The sequence below is a fragment of the Leucoraja erinacea genome, chromosome 4, assembly GCF_028641065.1.
Source record: "Leucoraja erinacea ecotype New England chromosome 4, Leri_hhj_1, whole genome shotgun sequence".
NCBI classification, from domain to species: domain Eukaryota; kingdom Metazoa; phylum Chordata; class Chondrichthyes; order Rajiformes; family Rajidae; genus Leucoraja; species Leucoraja erinaceus.
The window spans coordinates 52384608-52403909 of record NC_073380.1 but is presented as its reverse complement, the minus strand read 5'-3'; the positions used below and the strand labels follow the sequence as shown (position 1 = coordinate 52403909).

The 19302-nt window shown below is 50.5% G+C and overlaps 2 protein-coding genes across 2 annotated transcripts in view; one reads left to right on the top strand and one right to left on the bottom strand.

The window, feature by feature from the left end:
• Positions 1-553: 553 nt before the first annotated feature.
• ttc19 (tetratricopeptide repeat domain 19) lies at positions 554-17806 on the bottom strand. Its single transcript, XM_055634263.1, has 10 exons — positions 17591-17806; positions 15439-15527; positions 13057-13167; positions 12205-12243; positions 11322-11378; positions 10042-10103; positions 8174-8268; positions 7055-7209; positions 3421-3583; positions 554-880 (listed from the first exon to the last, which is right to left on the bottom strand). Exons 1-10 carry the CDS (start codon positions 17784-17786, stop codon positions 726-728), a joined length of 1122 nt encoding a protein of 373 aa, XP_055490238.1. The 5' UTR covers positions 17787-17806; the 3' UTR covers positions 554-725.
• The window catches only part of LOC129696404 (actin, cytoskeletal 3-like), a 17583-nt gene continuing 15818 nt past the window's right edge, over positions 17538-19302 (top strand). The window contains 1 exon segment of the mRNA XM_055634264.1: positions 17538-17649. The gene's annotated coding sequence lies outside the window, so the exon portion shown is untranslated.

The following is a 19302-nucleotide window of genomic DNA, read 5'->3' as shown; positions in this document are numbered from 1 at the left end:
ACTCCAAATGCAGTCTAATCAGCACGATATAGAGCCTCAGCATTACATCCGTTTCTATGCTGCACAACACCACCGCTACTGGGGAATTGGGCTGAAGGGCTTGTTTCTGCGCCATATGACTTGCTGACACAGCATTGCTCGCAGGTTCAAACCTATCTCAAGGCCACAGCCACTAAACAAACAACATGTCACATGCGTGATTTGTTCCAGAACATTTAATGTAAAGAACAGCTACTTCCAGTTAAAGATTTATTTGCAGAACTCCTGGATAGCCCTTAATGCCCAATTTACGAGGAATACTCTGCAAATTTCCAGTTTTACTTGAATATAGTGCCCAGAACTGATTTAAGAGGCTTTGGTTCAACAACTCACCCAAATGTTGGTAGTGCAGCGCTCCTTCAGTTCTGCCCCTTACACAGTGCAGCGCTCCCTCACCCCCCCTCCCACAGTGCGGTGTTCCCTCACCCCCTCTCCCACAGTGCGGTGTTCCCTCACCCCCCCTCCCACAGTGCGGTGTTCCCTCCCTCCCCTCCCACAGTGCGGTGCTCCCTCACTGCCCCTCCCACAGTGCGGTGCTCCCTCACTGCCCCTCCCTCATTACTGCTGATCTCCCTCGTTACCATATCTGAGAGTTGTCGTGGACCTTGAGCCCAAACCTTTGTGACTGCAATCACAGTGCCATGGCCTCGGGAATGATTGCGAGCATGGAGCGGTGGAGAGCTCCCTCACTGCCTCTCCTCCCCTTTATCACGGGAGCTGCGGGTCCTGGCGTCCAGCTCCTCCATTGCCTCCCGGATGCGCTCAATCAGCCGCTCGTTGCCCTGCGTGTTCGCCTCTTCCAAAGCCTCCTTGTACAGCTGCCTGGCCTCAGTGTAGTTCCCTGTCGGAGGAGCACAGGTGTCGGGTGAAGGGACAGATCCAGCCTTTGGCAGCCCTGAACCCCCTCAAGCACCCCTCCCAACAAACCCATGCCAGGAAGGATGTGAAGGTCTTGGAGTAGGTGCAGGAAGTTTACCAGAATTATGTCTAGATTAGTTGGTATAAGTTACAAGCACAGGTTGGACAAACCCAAAGGATAGTTTAGTTTAGTTATTGCCATGTGTACCGAGGTACAGAGAAAAGCTTTTGTTGCATGCTAACCAGTTAGTGGAAAGACTATACATGATTACAATCAAGTCATCCACACTGTATGGATACAGGATAAAGAGAATAACGTTTAGTGCAAGATAAATCCAGTAATGTTCAAGGGTGAAAATGCGAGGGTCTCCAATGAGGTAGATGGGAGGTCAGGACCGCAGTCTAGTTGGTGATAGGATGGTTAATTTGCCTGATAACTACTGGGAAGAAACTGTCCCTGAATCTGGAGGTGTGCGTTTTCACACTTCTATACCTCTTGCCTGATGGGCGTAGGGAGAAGAGGGAGTGACCGGGGTGAGACTGGTCCTTGGGACACTAAAGTCTTACTAAAGTGACACTAAAGTGGGTGGTTTTGTAGATAGTGAAGATGGTTAGTAAACATTGCAGCAGCTGGGCGCAGGTGGGCTGAGGAATGGTTAATAGAAAAGTGCAAAGTATTGCATTTTGATAAGTATAACCAGGGCAGAACCTTCACAGTGAATGGTAGGGCCCTGGGGAGTGTTGTAGAGAAGAGGGGTCTAGGAGTGCAGGTACATAGTTTCTTGAAAGTGGCATCACAGGTATAGGGTGGTCAAGAAGGCTTTCGATACATTGACCTTCATCAGTCAGGGTATCGAGTTACAGTTAGTTGTACAAGACATTAGTGAGGCTGTTTTTGGAGCACTGTGTTTGGTTTTGGTCACCTTGCTATCAGAAGGAGATTGTTAACCTGGAAAGAGTGTAGAAGAGATTTACGAGGATGTTGCCAGGATTCAAGGGCCTGAGCTACAGGGACAGGTTGAGCGGGCTCCGACTTTAGTGCAGGAGGCCGAGGGAGATAGAGGGGTATCAGATCATTGGGGGGGGTCAAGGAAAGAGTGTTCACATCGCGGCCATGTTTCCACCAATCTTTCCACCACCACGCACAAGAAGCGACAAGACAGACACCATTGTATGCAGATGCCGAGAAGTGTGTTAATTTCTTGTGTGTGGACTTGATAAGAAAAAGATCATCAGGAAATAGATAGTGTGAATGTAGAGTCTACATTATAGGGAGGTTTCACGGCAGTCGGGTCATGACCCATGACCCATGACCCGTACTGTTGCTACGCTACGCCAAGTGGAGCACACGCGATGAACTGCAGGTAGGCACTTACCATAATTTCCAGCGTAGCGGGCCCGTTAAAACACGCCGAAATTGTCAATTTTTGCACTGTAAATAATTATGGAAATCGGGATAAGCGTGAGAGACATTTAGCCTACTTCAGAATTCCAAAAGTGAGGAGAAATGACGGTAGATAGAAGCGAGAGCTGAAGGGACAACAGCCAGAGTGCTTGGCGAACATTGGCCGTTTGCTCACTGCATTTCATCAACTAAGGCATTATTTGTATTTTTTCTTGATTCCTTTGGCATCTAAAAAGTTTCAGAAGTGATAAATCTGGCTGTAAAATTTAAAAATTGCCCATGGTTCTCAAGTGGGTTTTTACATACAAAAAGAAAACGCCTCTGAAGCTAAATTTACAGCCAGATTTATGACTTCTGAGACTTTTTAGATACCAAAGGAATCAAGAAAACCCACAAATAATGCCTTACTGTTGATGAAATGCAGTGAGCAAACGCGATAATTCCCAATATTTTCAATTCCGATATGTTCGCCAAGCACTTTAGCTGCTGTTGTCCCTTCAGTTCTCGCTTCTCTTTACCTTCATTTCGCTTCACTTTTGGAATTCTAAAGTTGGGTACATGTCTCTCACACTTACCCCGACTCACACAATTTTTTACAGCGCAAAAATTCAAAATTTTGGCGTTTTTTAACAGGTAGGAAAGTACGCGTTTCTTACATTAATAACATATACCAGAAGTTACGATGTCCTCCAGATGGATTGAGCGGCTCCGTGCGTCAAGCCCTATGACCAAGTGACCTTATGTGCAACCCCCCTATAACCCCGATCCAACTCTTCCTGGCTGGTTACACCCACCCACCTCTCCCCTCCCATCCCTCCCCACCCCCCCACCCACCTCTCCCCACTGCCCAACCCACCGCACCCCGCTGCCCCAAACACAACTCTCCCCACCCTTGCCGCTGATCTAACCCCACCCCTGCCCCCCTACGCCCCGACCCACTCTCCCTGCCCGATACTCTCTCTGACCCGGACTCAAACCTCCCCATACCCTGACCCAGCTCTCTGTACCCACTACCCTTGATCCAACTCTCCACACCCTCTGCATCTGCTCCTTCTGCCCCAACTCTGCTCCCCCTGCCCTGAACCCCCCCCCCCCCCCCCCCCCGATGCCCGGGTTACCTGTATGGGCGTGGATGGCCGCCTCATTACTGAGGATGGCGGGCAGGTCCGGGTGTGCAATCTCTCTCGCCAGGCTCGATGCCCTCTTGGCGAGCTTGTGGGCTTGCTGGTGATTGTCCCTCCGCTCCAACACCGTGGCCAGGTCATTCATCAGCACTACCGTCTGTGGATGGGGCAAGACAGGGCACAGTGTGGGACGAGACGGGGCTGAAGGTGGTAGTGAGATGGGGCAGAGGGTGGGGGAGGGGGCAGAGGGTAGGGACAAGGGCAGAGGGTGGGGGCAAGACAGGGGGAGAGGGTGGGGCAAGACCAGTGGGCAGAGGGTGAGGACAGGAGCGGCACGGAGAGCCTTCCTGCGTATCAACAGGTAACCACGCTGATGCAGCTCAGGCACCAACACAGCTGCATCTTGTCTGTGCTCACAATCCTAGAACACTGCAGCACATGAACAGGCCCTTCAACCCACAATGTCTGTGCTGAACATGATGCCAATGAAATTAATCTCTGCCTGTACATAATCCATATTCCTGCATTCCCTGACTATCCATGTTCCTATCCAAAAGCCTCTGGTGCGGCACATTGGTGGAGCAGTAGAGTTGCTGCCTTACAGTGACAAGAGACCAGATCCTGACTACAGGTGCCAGCTGTGAAGTTTGTATGTTCTCCCTGTGACTGCATGGGTTTTCTACGGGTGCTCCGGTTTTCTGACACATTCCAAAGGCGTGCAGGTTTGTAGGTTAATTGGCGTCAGTAAAATTGACAATAGTGTGTAGAATAGAACTAGTGTACTGGATGGTCGACATGAAATGGGTGGGCCAACGGGCCTGCTTCTGTGACCAAGAGTGACCATAATATGGTTGAGTTCTTCATTAGGATGGAGAGTGACATAGTTAATTCAGAAACAAGGGTCCTGAACTTAAAGAAAGGTGACTTTGAGGCTATGAGACGTGAATTGGTCAAGATAGACTGGCAATTGATTCTTAAAGGGTTGACGGTGGATATGCAATGGAAGGCATTTAAAGACTGCATGGATGAACTACAACAATTGTTCATCACAGTTTGGCAAAAGAATAAATCAGGGAAGGTAGTGCATCCGTGGATAAGAAGGGAAATCAAGGAAAGTATCAAAACAAAAGATGAAGCATACAAAGCAGCCAGAGAAAGCAGCCTACCGGGGGACTGGGAGAAATTCCAGCAGAGGAGGACAAAGGGCTTAATTAGGAAAGGGAAAATAGATTATGAAAGAAAAATGGCAGGGAACATAAAAACTGACTGCAAAAGCTTTTATAGATATGTGAAGAGAAAAAGATTAGTTAAAACAAAAACAAAACAAAAAAACAAACAAATGTAGGTCCCTTGCAGTCAGAAACAGGCGAATTGTTCATGGGGAACAAGGACATGGCAGACCAATTGAATAACTACTTTGGTTCTGTCTTCACTAAGGAAGACATAAATAATCTGCTGGAAATAGCATGGGACCGGGGGTTAAATGAGATGGAGGAACTGAGAGAAATCCAAGTTAGCTGGGAAGTGGTGTTAGGTAAATTGAATGGATTAAAGGCCAATAAATCCCCAGGGTCAGATAAGTTGCATCCCAGAGTACTTAAGAAGTAGCCGCAGAAATAATGGATGCATTAGTGATAATTTTTCAAAACTCTTTAGATTCTGGAGTAGTTCCTGAGAATTGGAGGGTAGCTAATGTAACCCCACTGTTTAAAAAGGGAGGGAGAGAGAAAACCGGGAATTACAGACCAGTTAGTCTAACATCGGTAGTGGGGCAAATGCTGGAGTCAGTTATTAAAGATGGGATAGCAGCACATTTGGAAAGTGGTGAAATCATTGGACAAAGTCAGCATGGATTTATTAAAGGTAAATCATGTCTGACGAATCCTATAGAATTTTTCGAGGATGTAACTAGTAGAGTGGATAAGAGAGAATCAGTGGATGTGTTATATCTGGACTTTTAGAAGGCTTTCGACAAGGTCCCACATAAGAGATTAGTATGCAAACTTAAAGCACACGGTATTGGGGGTTCAGTATTGATGTGGATAGAGAACTGGCTGGCAGACAGGAAGCAAAGAGTAGGAGTAAACGAGTCCTTTTCAGAATGGCAGGAAGTGACTAGTGGGGTACCGCAAGGTTCAGTGCTGGGACCACAGCTATTTACAATATATATTAATGATCTGGATGAGGGAATTGAATGCAACATCTCCAAGTTAGCGGATGACATGAGGCTGGGGGGCAGTGTTAGCTGTGAGGAGGATGCTAGGAGGCAGCAAGGTGACTTGGATAGGCTGGGTGAGTGGGCAAAGGCATGGCAGATGCAGTATACTGTGGATAAATGTGAGGTTATCCACTTTCGTGGCAAAAACAGGAAAGTAGACTATTATCTGAATGGTGGCCGATTAGGAAAAGGGGAGATGCAATGAGACCTGGGTGTCATGGTACACCAGTCATTGAAAGTAGGCACGCAGGTGCAGCAGGCAGTGAAGAAAGCGAATGGTATGTTAACATTCATAGCAAAAGGATTTGATTATAAGAGCAGGGAGGGTCTACTGCAGTTGTACAGGGTCTTGGTGAGACCACACCTGGAGTATTGCATACAGTTTTGGCCTCATAATCTGAGGAAAGACATTCTTGCCATAGAGGGAGTACAGAGAAGGTTCACCAGACTGATTCCTGGGATGGCAGGACTTTCATGTGAAGAAAGACTGGATAGACTTGGCTTGTACTCGCTAGAATTTAGAAGATTGAGGGGGGATCTTATAGAAACTTACAAAATTCTTAAGGGGTTGGACAGGCTAGATGCAGGAAGATTATTCCCGATGTTGGGTAAGTCCAGAACAAGGGGTCACAGTTTAAGCATAAGAGGGAAGTCTTTTAGGACCGAGATGAGAAAATCATTTTTTACAGAGAGTGTGGATCTGTGGAATTCTCTGCCACAGAAGGTAGTTGAGGCCAGTTAATTGACTATATTTAAGAGGGAGTTAGATGTGGCCCTTGTGGCTAAAGGGATCAGGGGGTATGGAGAGAAGGCAGGTACGGGATACTGAGTTGGATGACCAGCCATGATCATATTGAATGGCGGTGCAGGCTCGAAGGGCCGAATGGCCTACTCCTGCACCTATTTTCTATGTTTCTATGTTTCAAAGTCAGTGGATATATTTAAAGCAGAGATAGATAGATTCTTGATTAGTACAGGTGTCATAGGTTATGGGGAGAAGCAAGGAGAATGGGGTTAGGAGGTAGTGATAGATCAGCCATGATTGAATGGCGGGGTAGACTTGATGGGCCGAATGGTCTAATTCTACTCCTGTCACTTATGATCTTATGACCACATCTGGTTCCAGGCACCGCCATCTGCTGTAAAAAAACTTGCCCTGCACATCTCCATTAAACTGTTCCCACTTCACTTAAAGCTGTGTCCTCTAGAATTTGGCATTTCCAGCATTGGAAGAACAGTCTGACTGTCTACCATATCTATGTCTCTCATTATTTTATATACTTCTATTGGGTCTCCTCTCCTCTGGGAGGTACGGGGAGAGAGGAAGGGGAGCAAGAGCGAGAGAGAATGCTGGGGGGGGGGGGGGGGGGGGGGGGGGGGGGGGGGGGGGGGAAAGAGTGTGGCCCTCACCTGTGGGTGCGTCTCCCCATGTACGTCTTGGGCGATGGCCAGCGCTTTCTCGTACATCCCTGTGGCCAGCAGTAGCTGCCCCCGGATCAGCATGTAACGAGCGCAGGAATCCAGGCTCATCCCCAGCAGCAGCTGCATGTTCTCCATCTCTTCAGCTGGGACACAGAGGAAACACCACCGTCAACGTCGCAAGGTCCGCTACTTGCCCCACCAGCTTCTATAGCTTCCTCTGGCAGCGTTCCAGATACGGACTACCCTCTGTGTGAAAAAGTTTCCCCCGAGGTCCCTCTTAAATCTCTCTCCTCTCACCTTAAGCCCTCTGTTTTAGAATCGCCTACGCTGAGAAAAAGACTGAAGGGCCTCTCCCACGGGCTATTTTTTTTGGCGACTAAAGGCGTCTAGGCTGTCGCCACATGGTCGCCGGGGTGTCGCCTGTATGGTCGTGAGTAGTCACCCAAAGAGTCATAGCGTCTTTCTGTTCGCCACTGGATTTTCAGCGTTCAAAAATTTTTGGCAACAGTGGGTTGACGCCAATGAGCGTAGCTTGATTTCTCCTGACTTAGCTGCTGTCATAGGTTGTCGCCAGGTGACTTAGATTGGCGCCGGTGCTGACTTTGGTGAATTCCTTTGGCGACAACCTACGTCAACAGGTACCGACCGGCGAACAGGGTCGTAGTTTGTCACGGGTGGATGTGGATCGACTTCGGTTATCGTATGTTGTCGCCTGTGTGGTCGTAGGTTGTTTTAGGTGTGGTCGTAGGTGGGCGTCCTAATGGGTCGCCGTTTGTCGGTAGCTTGCCGCAGCTTGCGTCGACTCAGTGGTAGTTTGTTGTAGCTTGTCGTAGACATTGTAGGAGGGTCCAGTCGCCGTTTTTTCGGCAACCTGCTATGACTATGACAGTCGCCGGCAGTCGCCTAAAATATCGCCCAAGTGGGACAGGCCCTTGAGTGTTCACTTTATCTGCGCCCTTCATGATCTTGTTGTACACCTCAATAAGGTCACCCCTCAGCCTCTTACACTCCAAAGGAAAAAAGTTCCAGCTTATCGAGGAGCCTCTCGATAACACTAGCCCAAAAGCCCAGGTAACATCCAGGTGACTGACAGATGAACAGTCCTACCTGACAAACCTTCCTCAGGCGTAGCCTTTTCACGCCGAATTTTCTCCTCCAGTGTCTCAATGCACCACTTGTATCCTTCCACTGCTAAATTGTCCCTGTATCAGGGAGTGAAAGAGTCACAAGGTCAGGCACCATATCAACCACAGAAGACAGAAGGGTTGTCGAATATGCTGAAGGCAGTTGGTGGGCAAGAGAGGTGGGGGTGGGGTAAAGAGCGCTGGACGAAGTGGTCCAATGTAGGAAACTGGGATTAGGACCCTGGTGAGTGTTGGCGAGCAGAGAGATCTAGGAGTACAAGTACATAATTCCCTGAACGTGCCCTCACAATACATAGGGTGATGAAGAAGACTTTTGGCTTGCTGTCCTTCACCTGTCAGGGCACTGAGTATAGAAGACGGGATGTTATGTTACAGTTGTAGAAGATGTTGATGTAGAAGACACAGTACTTGCAGTATTGTGTAGTAAGGAACTGCAGATGCTAGTTTAAACTGAAAATGAACACATAAAGCTGGAGTAACTCAGCAGTTCAGACAACATCTCTGGAGAAAAGGAATTGTTGATGTTTTGGATCGAGACCTTTCTTCAGCCTGAAAGTCAGGGGAAAAATAAACCTGGTGCGACTTAGGTGGGAGAGGGATGGAGAGAGAGGGGGGGTACAAGTTAGAGAAGTTGACGAAGTTAGATAAATCAAAAATCACCACTGGGTTGTAAGCTGCCCAAGCGAAATATGAGATGCTGTTCCTCCAATTTGCGCGTGGGCCTCACTCTGACAATGGAAGAGGCCCAGGACAGAAGGGTCAGTGTGGGAATGGGAAGAGGAATTAAAGTGTTTAAGAAGGAACTGCAGATGCTGGAGAATCGAAGGTACACAAAAAAGCTGGAGAAACTCAGCGGGTGCAGCAGCATCTATGGAGCGAAGGAAATAGGCAACGTTTCGGGCCGAAACCCTTCTTCAGAGGAATTAAAGTGTTTGGCAACCAGGAGATCAGGTAGGTCCAGACGGACTGAACAAAGGTGTTCAGCGATCACTACATACATTCTGTCTTACACGCTAGCGACAACCTGCACTTAACCTGCACGTCTTTGGAATGTGGGAGGAAACCGGAGCATCCGGAAAAAACCCATGCCGTCACAGGGTGAACGTACAAACTCAGCACAGACAGCACCCATAATCGGGATCGAACCCGGGTCGATAGAGCTGCAAGGCAAAAACTCCACCTCTGCGCCACGCTAATAGTATAGCTTTAAGGTGAGTGGTAGAAAGTTTGGTAGAGATGTGCGGGGCGAGTATTTTTGACACAGTGGGTGGTGGGGGCCTGGAACACGCTGCTGGGGGTGGTGGAGGAGGCAGATACGATAATGGTGTTTAAGAGACTCTTGAATCGACACATGGATATGCAGAGATATGGGTCATGCACAGGCAGAGGATATCAGTTTAACTAGGCATCTTTCAGCACATAGTGGGCCAAAGGGCCTGTTCCCGTACTGTGCTGTTCTACGTGAAGTAGACATGCCACTTATTGGTTGATAGGCGAAGGGCTGAAGGGCCATTTACTGAGTCTGCACGAGCAAGTGGCTGCTCCTTGCCCTCCCAAGTCCCCGGACAGCTGCTGAGGCTGTGGGAATGTAGCAGACACGCAGCGCCCTGGCTAGAGGGAGGTGAGTGGGGCACCTCCCCCCCCCCCCCCCCCCCTCAGCCCCCCCAAACTCTCCTCGAATGGACCAAGTGCCCAGGGCTTCATACCACAGGAAGAGTGCCTCTGGGTCACATACCTGGCTGCTGGAGTGGGTGGGGAGGGAGACGGGAGGGGCAATTAATTTTACAAACACACCCAGGGGCCCCTTTTGCTGCTGCCATGGTTACTCACCGCTCAGTGGAGGCATAGATGCTGCATAACTTCAGAGACATCTCGATGAGGGCATTGTCATCCTGAGGAGGCGGGAGAGGGAGAGAGAAGGGAGTGGGATGGAGTGAGAGAGAGAGAGAAAGGGGGAGGGAGGGAGTGATTGAAGGAGGGAAAGAGAGAGGAGGAATAGAGAACGGCAGAGGGATGGAGAGGGGAAAGGAAGATCAAGAGTGTTTAATTGTCATATGAACCGAAAACAGGGCAATGAAAATCAACAATCAAAAAAAAGGGCGATCGTTTCGCCGAACACCTCCGCAGTCCGCAATAACCTACCTGAACTCCTGGTGGCTCAGCACTTCAACTCCCCCTCCCGTTCCCAATCCGACCTCTCTGTCCTGGGTCTCCTCCATTGCCAGAGTGAGCAACACCGGAAATTGGAGGAACAGCACCTCATATTCCGCCTGGGTTGCTTGCGTTCGGTTGGCATGAACATTGAATTCTCCCAATTTTGCTAGCCCTTGCTGTCTCCTCCCCTTCCTTAACCCTCGAGCTGTCTCCTCCCATCCCCCCGCCCTCGGGCTCCTCCCCCTCCATTTTTCCTTCCTTCTCCCCCCCACCCCCCATCAGTCTGAAGAAGGGTTTCGGCCCGAAACGTCACCTATTTCCTTCGCTCCATAGATGCTGCTGCACCAGCTGAGTTTCTCCAGCATTTTTGTATACCAATGAAATTCTTACTTGCTTTAGCCTTAGAAGTCTGTAAACACTCGGAGAACAATAATCCAAAAATAATTCAATAAATTTAAAAAAAGACAATAGAGAGGGGGAGAGGAAGAGAGGGGGGAGGGGACAAGAAAGGGAGATGTCGAGAGACTGGGAGATAGAGGGAAAGAATCAGTACAGGCCACAGGGTGTGAGCAAAGCCCATCATGCACAGAGAGTAGAGTCTAAGCTCCATTCGTGACATACTGTCTACATCAGCCCCTTCTTCCGCTCACAAACTTCGCTCCCTCCACCACTGGCACCACAGTTACCTGCCAGGACACCCAACACCTGCCATCCCCCAACAAGAACAGGGGCACTGGGCACATGGCTACACCATCGCCTGCAGGATCCCCTTCTGCTGGGACCCTCCCCAGCAGCACCGGGGTGGGGTGGGGGTGCGGGGAGTGTACATTCAGCAAGGGTTTACTGTGCAGCTTGTCCCCGCCTCTCGAGGGCTTCGAGGGATATGCAATAAATGTTGGCACCTTCAGTGACACCCCTCCCCCAGCTGTGATCACTGCCTGTCCTCTGGCATTTACCTGCTGCGCTCCTGATCCGAGAAGCTGGCTCATGCTTGCTTTGAAGAGCTTCTCTGCCTGCGAGGGAGACAGAGAGTCACAGTCATACAGCACAGAAACGTATTCATGCCGAGCATGCCCCATCTCAGCTAGTCCCATTTACTTACAACAGTAGAGCACAGGAACAGGGCGTTTGGCCCTAAACACCTGTGCCATGTGTGATGCCGAGCAACTGTATGCACATGATCCACATCCCTCCATTTCCTGCAATTCATGTCCCTGTCTTAAAGTCTCTTAAAATACCACTATTGTATTTGTCTCCACCACCACCCCTGGCAGCACATTTCAGGTCCCCACCACTCTTTGTGTAAACAACTTGTCGCACACATTTCCTTTAAAATGTATCCCTCTCACCTTTAAGCTGTACCCACTAAGGGGTTTGATATTTCCATTTTGGGGGGGAAAAATCTTGACTGTCGACCTTGTATATGCCCCATTTGCCCTCGTTTAGCCCATATCTAATCCATGTACCTATCCAAGTGCCTTTTACATGTTTATTTTCTACCTGCTTCAACTACGTCTGGCAACACGTTCCAAAAAAACCACCACCCTCTGTTGCGCTCAGGTTCTGATTCGATATTTTTTCTCTCATCTTAAACCCATACACACGGCATTTTGATTCCCTTACCCTGGGTAAAAGACTACATTCAGCCAATGTATTTCCCTTCGATGAGTCCTCAAATATGCTGGGTACAGCTATACTTTATGGGAATTAAACTGAGGTCAGGAGGGTCAGAGTTCAACAGCGATAGGTTGTGTGGGGTGGGGAGCATGCTTGGGTATGGGGGTCGGGCCTTGAGGTCAAAGGGCGGGAGGTCAAGCTATTACTGTTGATCTCACTTACACTGAGCAGGTCCCCACGAAGGAAGGCGAGGTTCGCCATCTACAGAGAGATCGGAGGAAGCAGCATCAGGAGGCGCACACACTCAACAGCGGCCGGTCTCCAGGGTCATGGAGAGCAACATCCCCACCTCATCCCCACTCCCCCACCCCCACTCCCCCTCCTCATCCTCACTCCCCCTCCCCCACCTCATCCTCACTCCCCCCCCCCTCATCCCCCCACCCCCACCTCATCCCCACTCCCCCGCCCCCCCCACCTCATCCTCACTCCCCAGCCCCCCACCTCATCCGCACTCCCCCACCTCATCCCCACTCCCCCACCCCCACCCCATCCTCACTCCCCCACCTCATCCCCACTCCCCCGCCCCAACCTCATCCCCACTCCCCCACCCCCACCTCATCCGCACTCCCCCACCTCATCCTCACTCCCCCACCCCCACCTCATCCCCACTTCCCCCCCCCCACCTCATCCCCACTCCCCCACCTCATCCCCACTCCCCACTCCCACCTCATCCCCACTCCCCCGCCCTCACCTCATCCTCACTCCCCCCCCCCCCACCTCATCCTCACTCCCCCACCCCCACCTCATCCCCACTCCCTCACCTCATCCCCACTTCCCCACCCCCACCTCATCCCCACTCCCCCACCCCCACATCATCCCCACTCCCTCACCTCATCCCCACTCCCCCACCCCCACCTCATCCCCACTACCCCAGCCTCTGTCGCTCCTTCCTCCATACTGAGTGACCAAAAAAAACAAGTGTGGGGCTGAGATGCAGCCACGGCTCAACTAAGGTTTTAGACACTTTATGAAACATAATCTTATTGCTGTTGCTGCTGTAAATCAGTGCTTTACCTGACAGTAGATGTAGGTGATGGCCTGGTTGTGCTGTGACTGCTGGGCCAGGTGAAGGGCCTGGTGTAAAAAACGCTCAGCATCCTCGAGTTCCCCCTTGATAGCACTCAGCTGCAGAGTTTAGTTTAGAGTTTAGAGATACAGTGCAAAACAGGCCCTTCGGCCCACCAAGTTCATGCCAACCGGTGATCCAAGCATAATAACACTATGCTACACACCAGGAACAATTTACAATTACAGTGCCATCCATAATGTTTGGGACAAAGAACCATGATTTATTTATTTGCCTCTGTACTCCGCAATTTAACATTTGTAATAGAAAAAAGTCACAAGTGCACATTGTCAGATTTTATTATAGGGGATTTTTATACCTTTTGGTTTCACCATGAAGAAATTACAGCTGTGTTTATACATACGCCCCCCATTTCAGGGCACCATAATGCTCGAGACACATGGCTTCACAGGTGTTTGTAATTGCTCAGGTGTGTTTAAATGCCTCCTTAATGCAGATATAAGAGAGCTCTCAGCACCTAGTCTTGCCTCCAGTCTTTCCATCACCTTTGGAAACTTTTATTGCTGTTTATCAACATGAGGACCAAAGATGTGCCAATGAAAGTCAAAGAAGCCATTATGAGACTGAGAAACAGGAATAAAACTGTTAGAGACATCAGCCAAACATTAGGCTCACCAAAATCCACATAATTAAGAAGAAAGAGAGCACTGGTGAGTTTACTAATTGCAAACAGACTGGGAGGCCAAGACCTCCACAGATAATGACAGAAGAATTCTCTCTATAATAAAGAAAAATCCCCAAACACCTGTCCGACAGATCAGAAACACTCTTCAGGAGTCAGGCACGGATTTGTAAATGACCACTGTCCGCAGAAGACTTCATGAACAGAAATACAGAGGCTACACTGCAAGATGCAAACCACTGGTTAGCCACAAAAGTAGGATAGCTGGATTACAGTTTGCCAAGAAGTACTTAAAAGAGCAACCACAGTTCTGGAAAAAAGGTCTTTTGGACAGACGAGACAAAGATTAACATATCAGAGTGATGGCAAGAGCAACGTATGGAGGAGAGAAGGAACTGCCAAAGATCCAAAGCATACCACCTCATCTGTGAAACACGGTGGTGAGGGTGTTATGGCCTGGGCATGTATGGCTGTTGAACGTACTAGCTCACATCTTCATTGATGATACAACTGCTGATGGTAGTTGCATAATTAATTCTGAAGTGTATAGACACATTATATCTGCTCAAGTTCAAACAAATGCCTTAAAACCCATTGGCCGGCGGTTCATTCTACAGCAAGACAATGATCCCAAACAAACTGCTAAAGCAACAAAGGAGTTTTTCAAAGCTAAAAAATGGTCAATTCTGTAGTGGCCAAGTCAATCACCCAATCTGAACCTAATTGAGCATGCCTTTTATATGCTGAAGAGAAAACTGAAGGGAACTAGCCCCCAAAACAAGCATAAGATAAAGATGGCTGCAATTAAGGCCTGGAAGAGCATCACCAGAGAAGACACCCAGCAACTGGTGATGTCCATGAATCGCAGACTTCAAGCAGTCATTGCATGCAAAGGATATGGAACAAAATACTAAATATGACTACTTTCATTTACATGACAATGCTGTGTCCCAAACATTATGGTGCCCTGAAATGGGAGAACTATGTATAAACACTGCTGTAATTTCTACATGGTGAAGCCAAAATGTATTAAAATGGCCTTTATTAAAATCTGACAATGTGCGCTTTAACCACATGAGATTTTTTTCTATTACAAATCTCAAATTGTGGAGTACAGGGTCAAATAAATAAATGATGGGTCTTTGTCCCAAACATTATGGACGGTACTGTAGACCAAGCCAATTAACCTACAAACCTGTACGTATTTGGAGTGTGTGTGAAAACCCACATAGGTCACAGGGTAAACATACAAACTCCATACAGACAAGCACCCGGAATCAGGATCAAACCCGGTCTATGGCGCTGTAAGGCAGCAATTCAACCGCTGTGCCAACGTGTAAGGTAAGGAGTTAAGAGTGCAGCAAATACCTCCAGGAAACCCACCACACTCCCGCCAGGATCAATGGGCTCCCGGCTTGAACTCAATCGATCCAAGAGTTACCATTTCCACTGGGAATGTCCCACAGTGCGGCGCTCCCTCACCGCCCCTCCCACAGTGCACACTTCAATAACGCCCCTCCCACAGTGCGGCGCCCCTTCAGTACTGCCCCTCCCACAGTGCACACTTCCTCAATAACGCCCCTCCCACAGTGCCACGCTGGTGGAAGGGTGAGGGGGGGGGGATGGATGGGTTGTGTGGGGGTACGGGTGGGGAGGGGTGATTGTGCCCGCGTTCACTGAGCCAGACCTTGGCGTGCTTGATGAGGAGGATGATCTGGTCCTCGGCCTCCGTCGGTTTCTCACCGCGCTGAAAGATGCCAAGGGCAGCAAGCAGAGCTGGAGAGGGGGGCAGAAAGCTGACCATCAGTGGGGAAGGGGCAACACACCAGGAAACAATAGATGGGGCAAATGGGGGAATGGGAGGTGCACAGTCACACAGCACAGATACAGGTCCTTCTGCCCATTGTCCATGCTGACCAAGATGTCCCATCAATACCAGTTTCATTTGTCCATATTTGTCCCATATCCTAAACTTTTCTTAGCCATATACCCATCTAAATGCATTTTAAATGTTGCTATAGTATCTGCCTCAACTAACTCCACTGGCAACTTGTTCAACACACCCACCTGTGTGGAAAATGTTGCCCCTCGGGTTCCTAAAAAATATTTCCCCTCACATCTTAAACCTTTCCCCTCTGGTTCTTGATTCGCCTGCTCTGGGTAAAAACAACTCTGTGCATTCATAGTAATTTAGATTAGTTTATTGTCACGTGTACCGAGGTACAGCGAGGGTATGGTCTGTAGACGGGGATGGGGTCTAGGGGAGGGGAGGGCATGGTCTGTAGACAGGGAGTGGTCTAGGGGAGGGGAGGGCATGGTCTGTAGACGAGGCGGGATCTAGAGGAGGGCATGGTCTGTAGACGAGGAGGGTCTGTAGACGGGGAGTGGTCTAGGGGAGGGGAGGGTCTGTAGACGGGGAGGGTCTGTAGACGGGGAGGGTCTGTAGACGGGGAGGGGTCTAGGGGAGGGGAGGGTCTGTAGACGGGGAGGGTCTGTAGACGGGGAGGGTCTGTAGACGGGGAGGGGTCTAGGGGAGGGGAGGGTCTGTAGACGGGGAGGGTCTGTAGACGGGGAGGGTCTGTAGACGGGGAGGGGTCTAGGGGAGGGGAGGGTCTGTAGACGGGGAGGGTCTGTAGACGGGGAGGGGTCGAGTGGAGGGGAGTACATGGTCTGTAGACGGGGAGGGGTCTAGGGGAGGGGAGGGCATGGTCTGTAGACGGGGAGGGGGTCTAGGGGAGGGGCGGGGAGGGTCTGTAGACGGGGATGGGGTCTAGGGGAGGGGAGTGGAGGGTCTGTAGACGGGGAGGGGGTCTATAGACGGGGAGGGGTCTAGGGGAGGGGAGGGTCTGTAGACGGGGACGGGTCTAGGGGAGGGGAGGGGAGGGTCTGTAGACGGGGAAGGGTCTAGGGGAGGGGAGGGTCTCTGTAGACGGGGAGGGGTCTAGGGGAGGGGAGTGGAGGGTCTGTAGACGGGGGGGGGTCTATAGACGGGGGAGGGGTCTAGGGGAGCGGAGGGTCTGTAGACGGGGCGGGGTCTAGAGGAGGGCATGGTCTGTATACGGGGAGTGGTCTAGGGGAGGGGGAGGGTCTGTAGACGGGGAGGGGTCTAGGGGAGGGTCTGTAGACGGGGAGGGGTCTAGGGGAGGGTCTGTAGACGGGGAGGGGTCTAAGGGAGGGGAGGGTCTGTAGACGGGGAGGGGAGGGGAGGGGAGGGGGGGGGAGTGCAGGGTCTGTAGACGGGGAGGGGTCTAGGGGAGGGGAGGGTCTGTAGACGGGGAGGGGTCTAAGGGAGGGGAGGGTCTGTAGACGGGGAGGGGTGTGAGGGGAGGGGAGGGTCTGTAGACGGGGAGGGGTCTAGGGGAGGGGAGGGTCTGTAGACGGGGAGGGGGTCTAGGGGAGGGGAGGGTCTGTAGACGGGGAGGGGGTCTAGGGGAGGGGAGGGTCTGTAGACAGGGAGGGGTCTAGGGGAGGGGGAGGGTCTGTAGACGGGGGAGGGGTCTAGGGGAGGGGAGGGGAGGACGGGGGAGGGGTTCTAGGGGAGGGGTCTGTAGACGGGGAGGGGTCTAGGGGAGGGGAGTGCATGGTCTGTAGACGGGGGGGGGGGGGGGGGGTGTGAGGGGAGGGGAGGGTCTGTAGACGGGGAGGGGTCTAGGGGAGGGGAGGGTCTGTAGACGGGGAGGGGTCTAGGGGAGGGGAGGGGTCTAGGGGGAGGGGAGGGGTCTAGGGGAGGGTCTAGGGGAGGGGAGGGCATGGTCTGTAGACGGGGAGGGTGTGAGGGGCAGTCTGTCAGCCTGGGGGCGTGTAATGAGGGACGGGATATTCCAGGCCCCTCCTCTCACCGGCAGCGGCCGCTCTCTGGGCCTCAGCGGCTCCGCTCCTCGGACGGACGGTGGGCCGGGTCAGTGCACCGCGCCAGGCGGGGCTGGGTGGCGGGGGGCGGCTGTGCCCGGGGCCGGGGTCGGGGCCGGGACGGCGGAGGGCGGCGCTGATCCATCGGCCGGGGCCCAGGCCGCGGATTCCCGCAACTCGCAGCATCGCGGCACCGCCCGCCTGCTCCACGTGACCCGCCGATTAAAGGGGCGGGAGGGGCCGAATGGCCTCTCATGGAGGCAAACAACACGTTTGAAGAGGGGTCCACACCCGAAACGTTGCCTATCCGTGTTCTCCACTGATGCTGAGTTACTCCAGCAGTTTGTTTTGTTGTAAACTAGCATCTGCAATTGTTTCTACATTTGTATAATAAGAGTCTCGACCAGAAACGCCATCTATCTATTTGCTCCAGAATTGCTGTCTGGCCCGTTGAGTTACTCCAGTTTTTGTGTCTACGGTGTAAACCAACATCTCCCAGTTCCTTCGTACACATTGTGTATAATTGATGTTTATTTATGTTTGTCTAAGTCTATGTGCTTGTGATGCTGCTGCAAGCAACATTCTCATTGTGCCTGTACCTGGCAGCGGTAGAACCACTGCCTCACGTCGCCAGGGAGGGAGGGGGGTGTTCATTGCATTTTGCATTTTTCAACTTGAAATTGTGCAATATGGTGCATACTGTAGCGAGTCTTTTAACTTACACTTGAATGCAATATATATGCTTTAAATTGGATTAGCTGTGAATAAGGTTAGACTAAATTGCATTCCGCGGTAGAGCCCAGGCTCTGATCAACACCTGCAGCACACGAATGATCCTAGTATATTCATGTCTGGATATCAGATTATAATCAAACACTTGGCCCATGTTGACCAACCTGGGCCTCACTGCACACCTGGTACCACTCCTGACCCTGACTCCAGTTGCATACCTTCTCTCATTCCTGACCCTGAGTCCAGCCTTACACCTGGTCCCCTATTCTACCCTGATCATAGCTGCTTACCTGCTTAGGTTCCCAGTGCTGAACACTCCCATTGTCCAGCTTTGGCTGCACACTTCGTGCTATTCCAGGCTGGACTCTGGATGCACACTTGTCCTTGCTCTGCACTGACAATATATCTGTCCCACACATAAAGCCCCATATCTGACCCCCTGGACTTAACCTATTACGTTCAAGTCCACAGGTGCTTATCTAATGCGGTAATCCTTTATGGGACACTTCATGTATAACAAAATTTGCTACACCCATTGGCTTCCTTGTTATCTAACATGCTAGTTACTTTGTCAAAGAAGTCATCAATTGGTTGAACACAATTTGTCATCCATAAAATTATACTCACTCAGCTGTATTAATATTCTGATACCATTTCTTTCATTTTCCTAACAAACTGTCCTGAAGTCATTTCACCCCCAATATTTTCAGTATTTTGCTGTCTTCCTCTCAACTGGGGCTTTTCCGAAATGCAAAGTCCAATAACTATATGTTTAAGCAATAATATTCTATTTAATGTGATCTTGAGTATATAATTTTCTCTGTGGTATTCATAACACAACAATGATAAAAAGATCTTTGTTTTGATTGCCCCTATCAACATGCATACATCATTATATTAAAGTTAATATGTACCAAGGGCAAATTTTTGTCCAATGCTCCCCTTTCCCAATTACTTTTACATTGAAGTG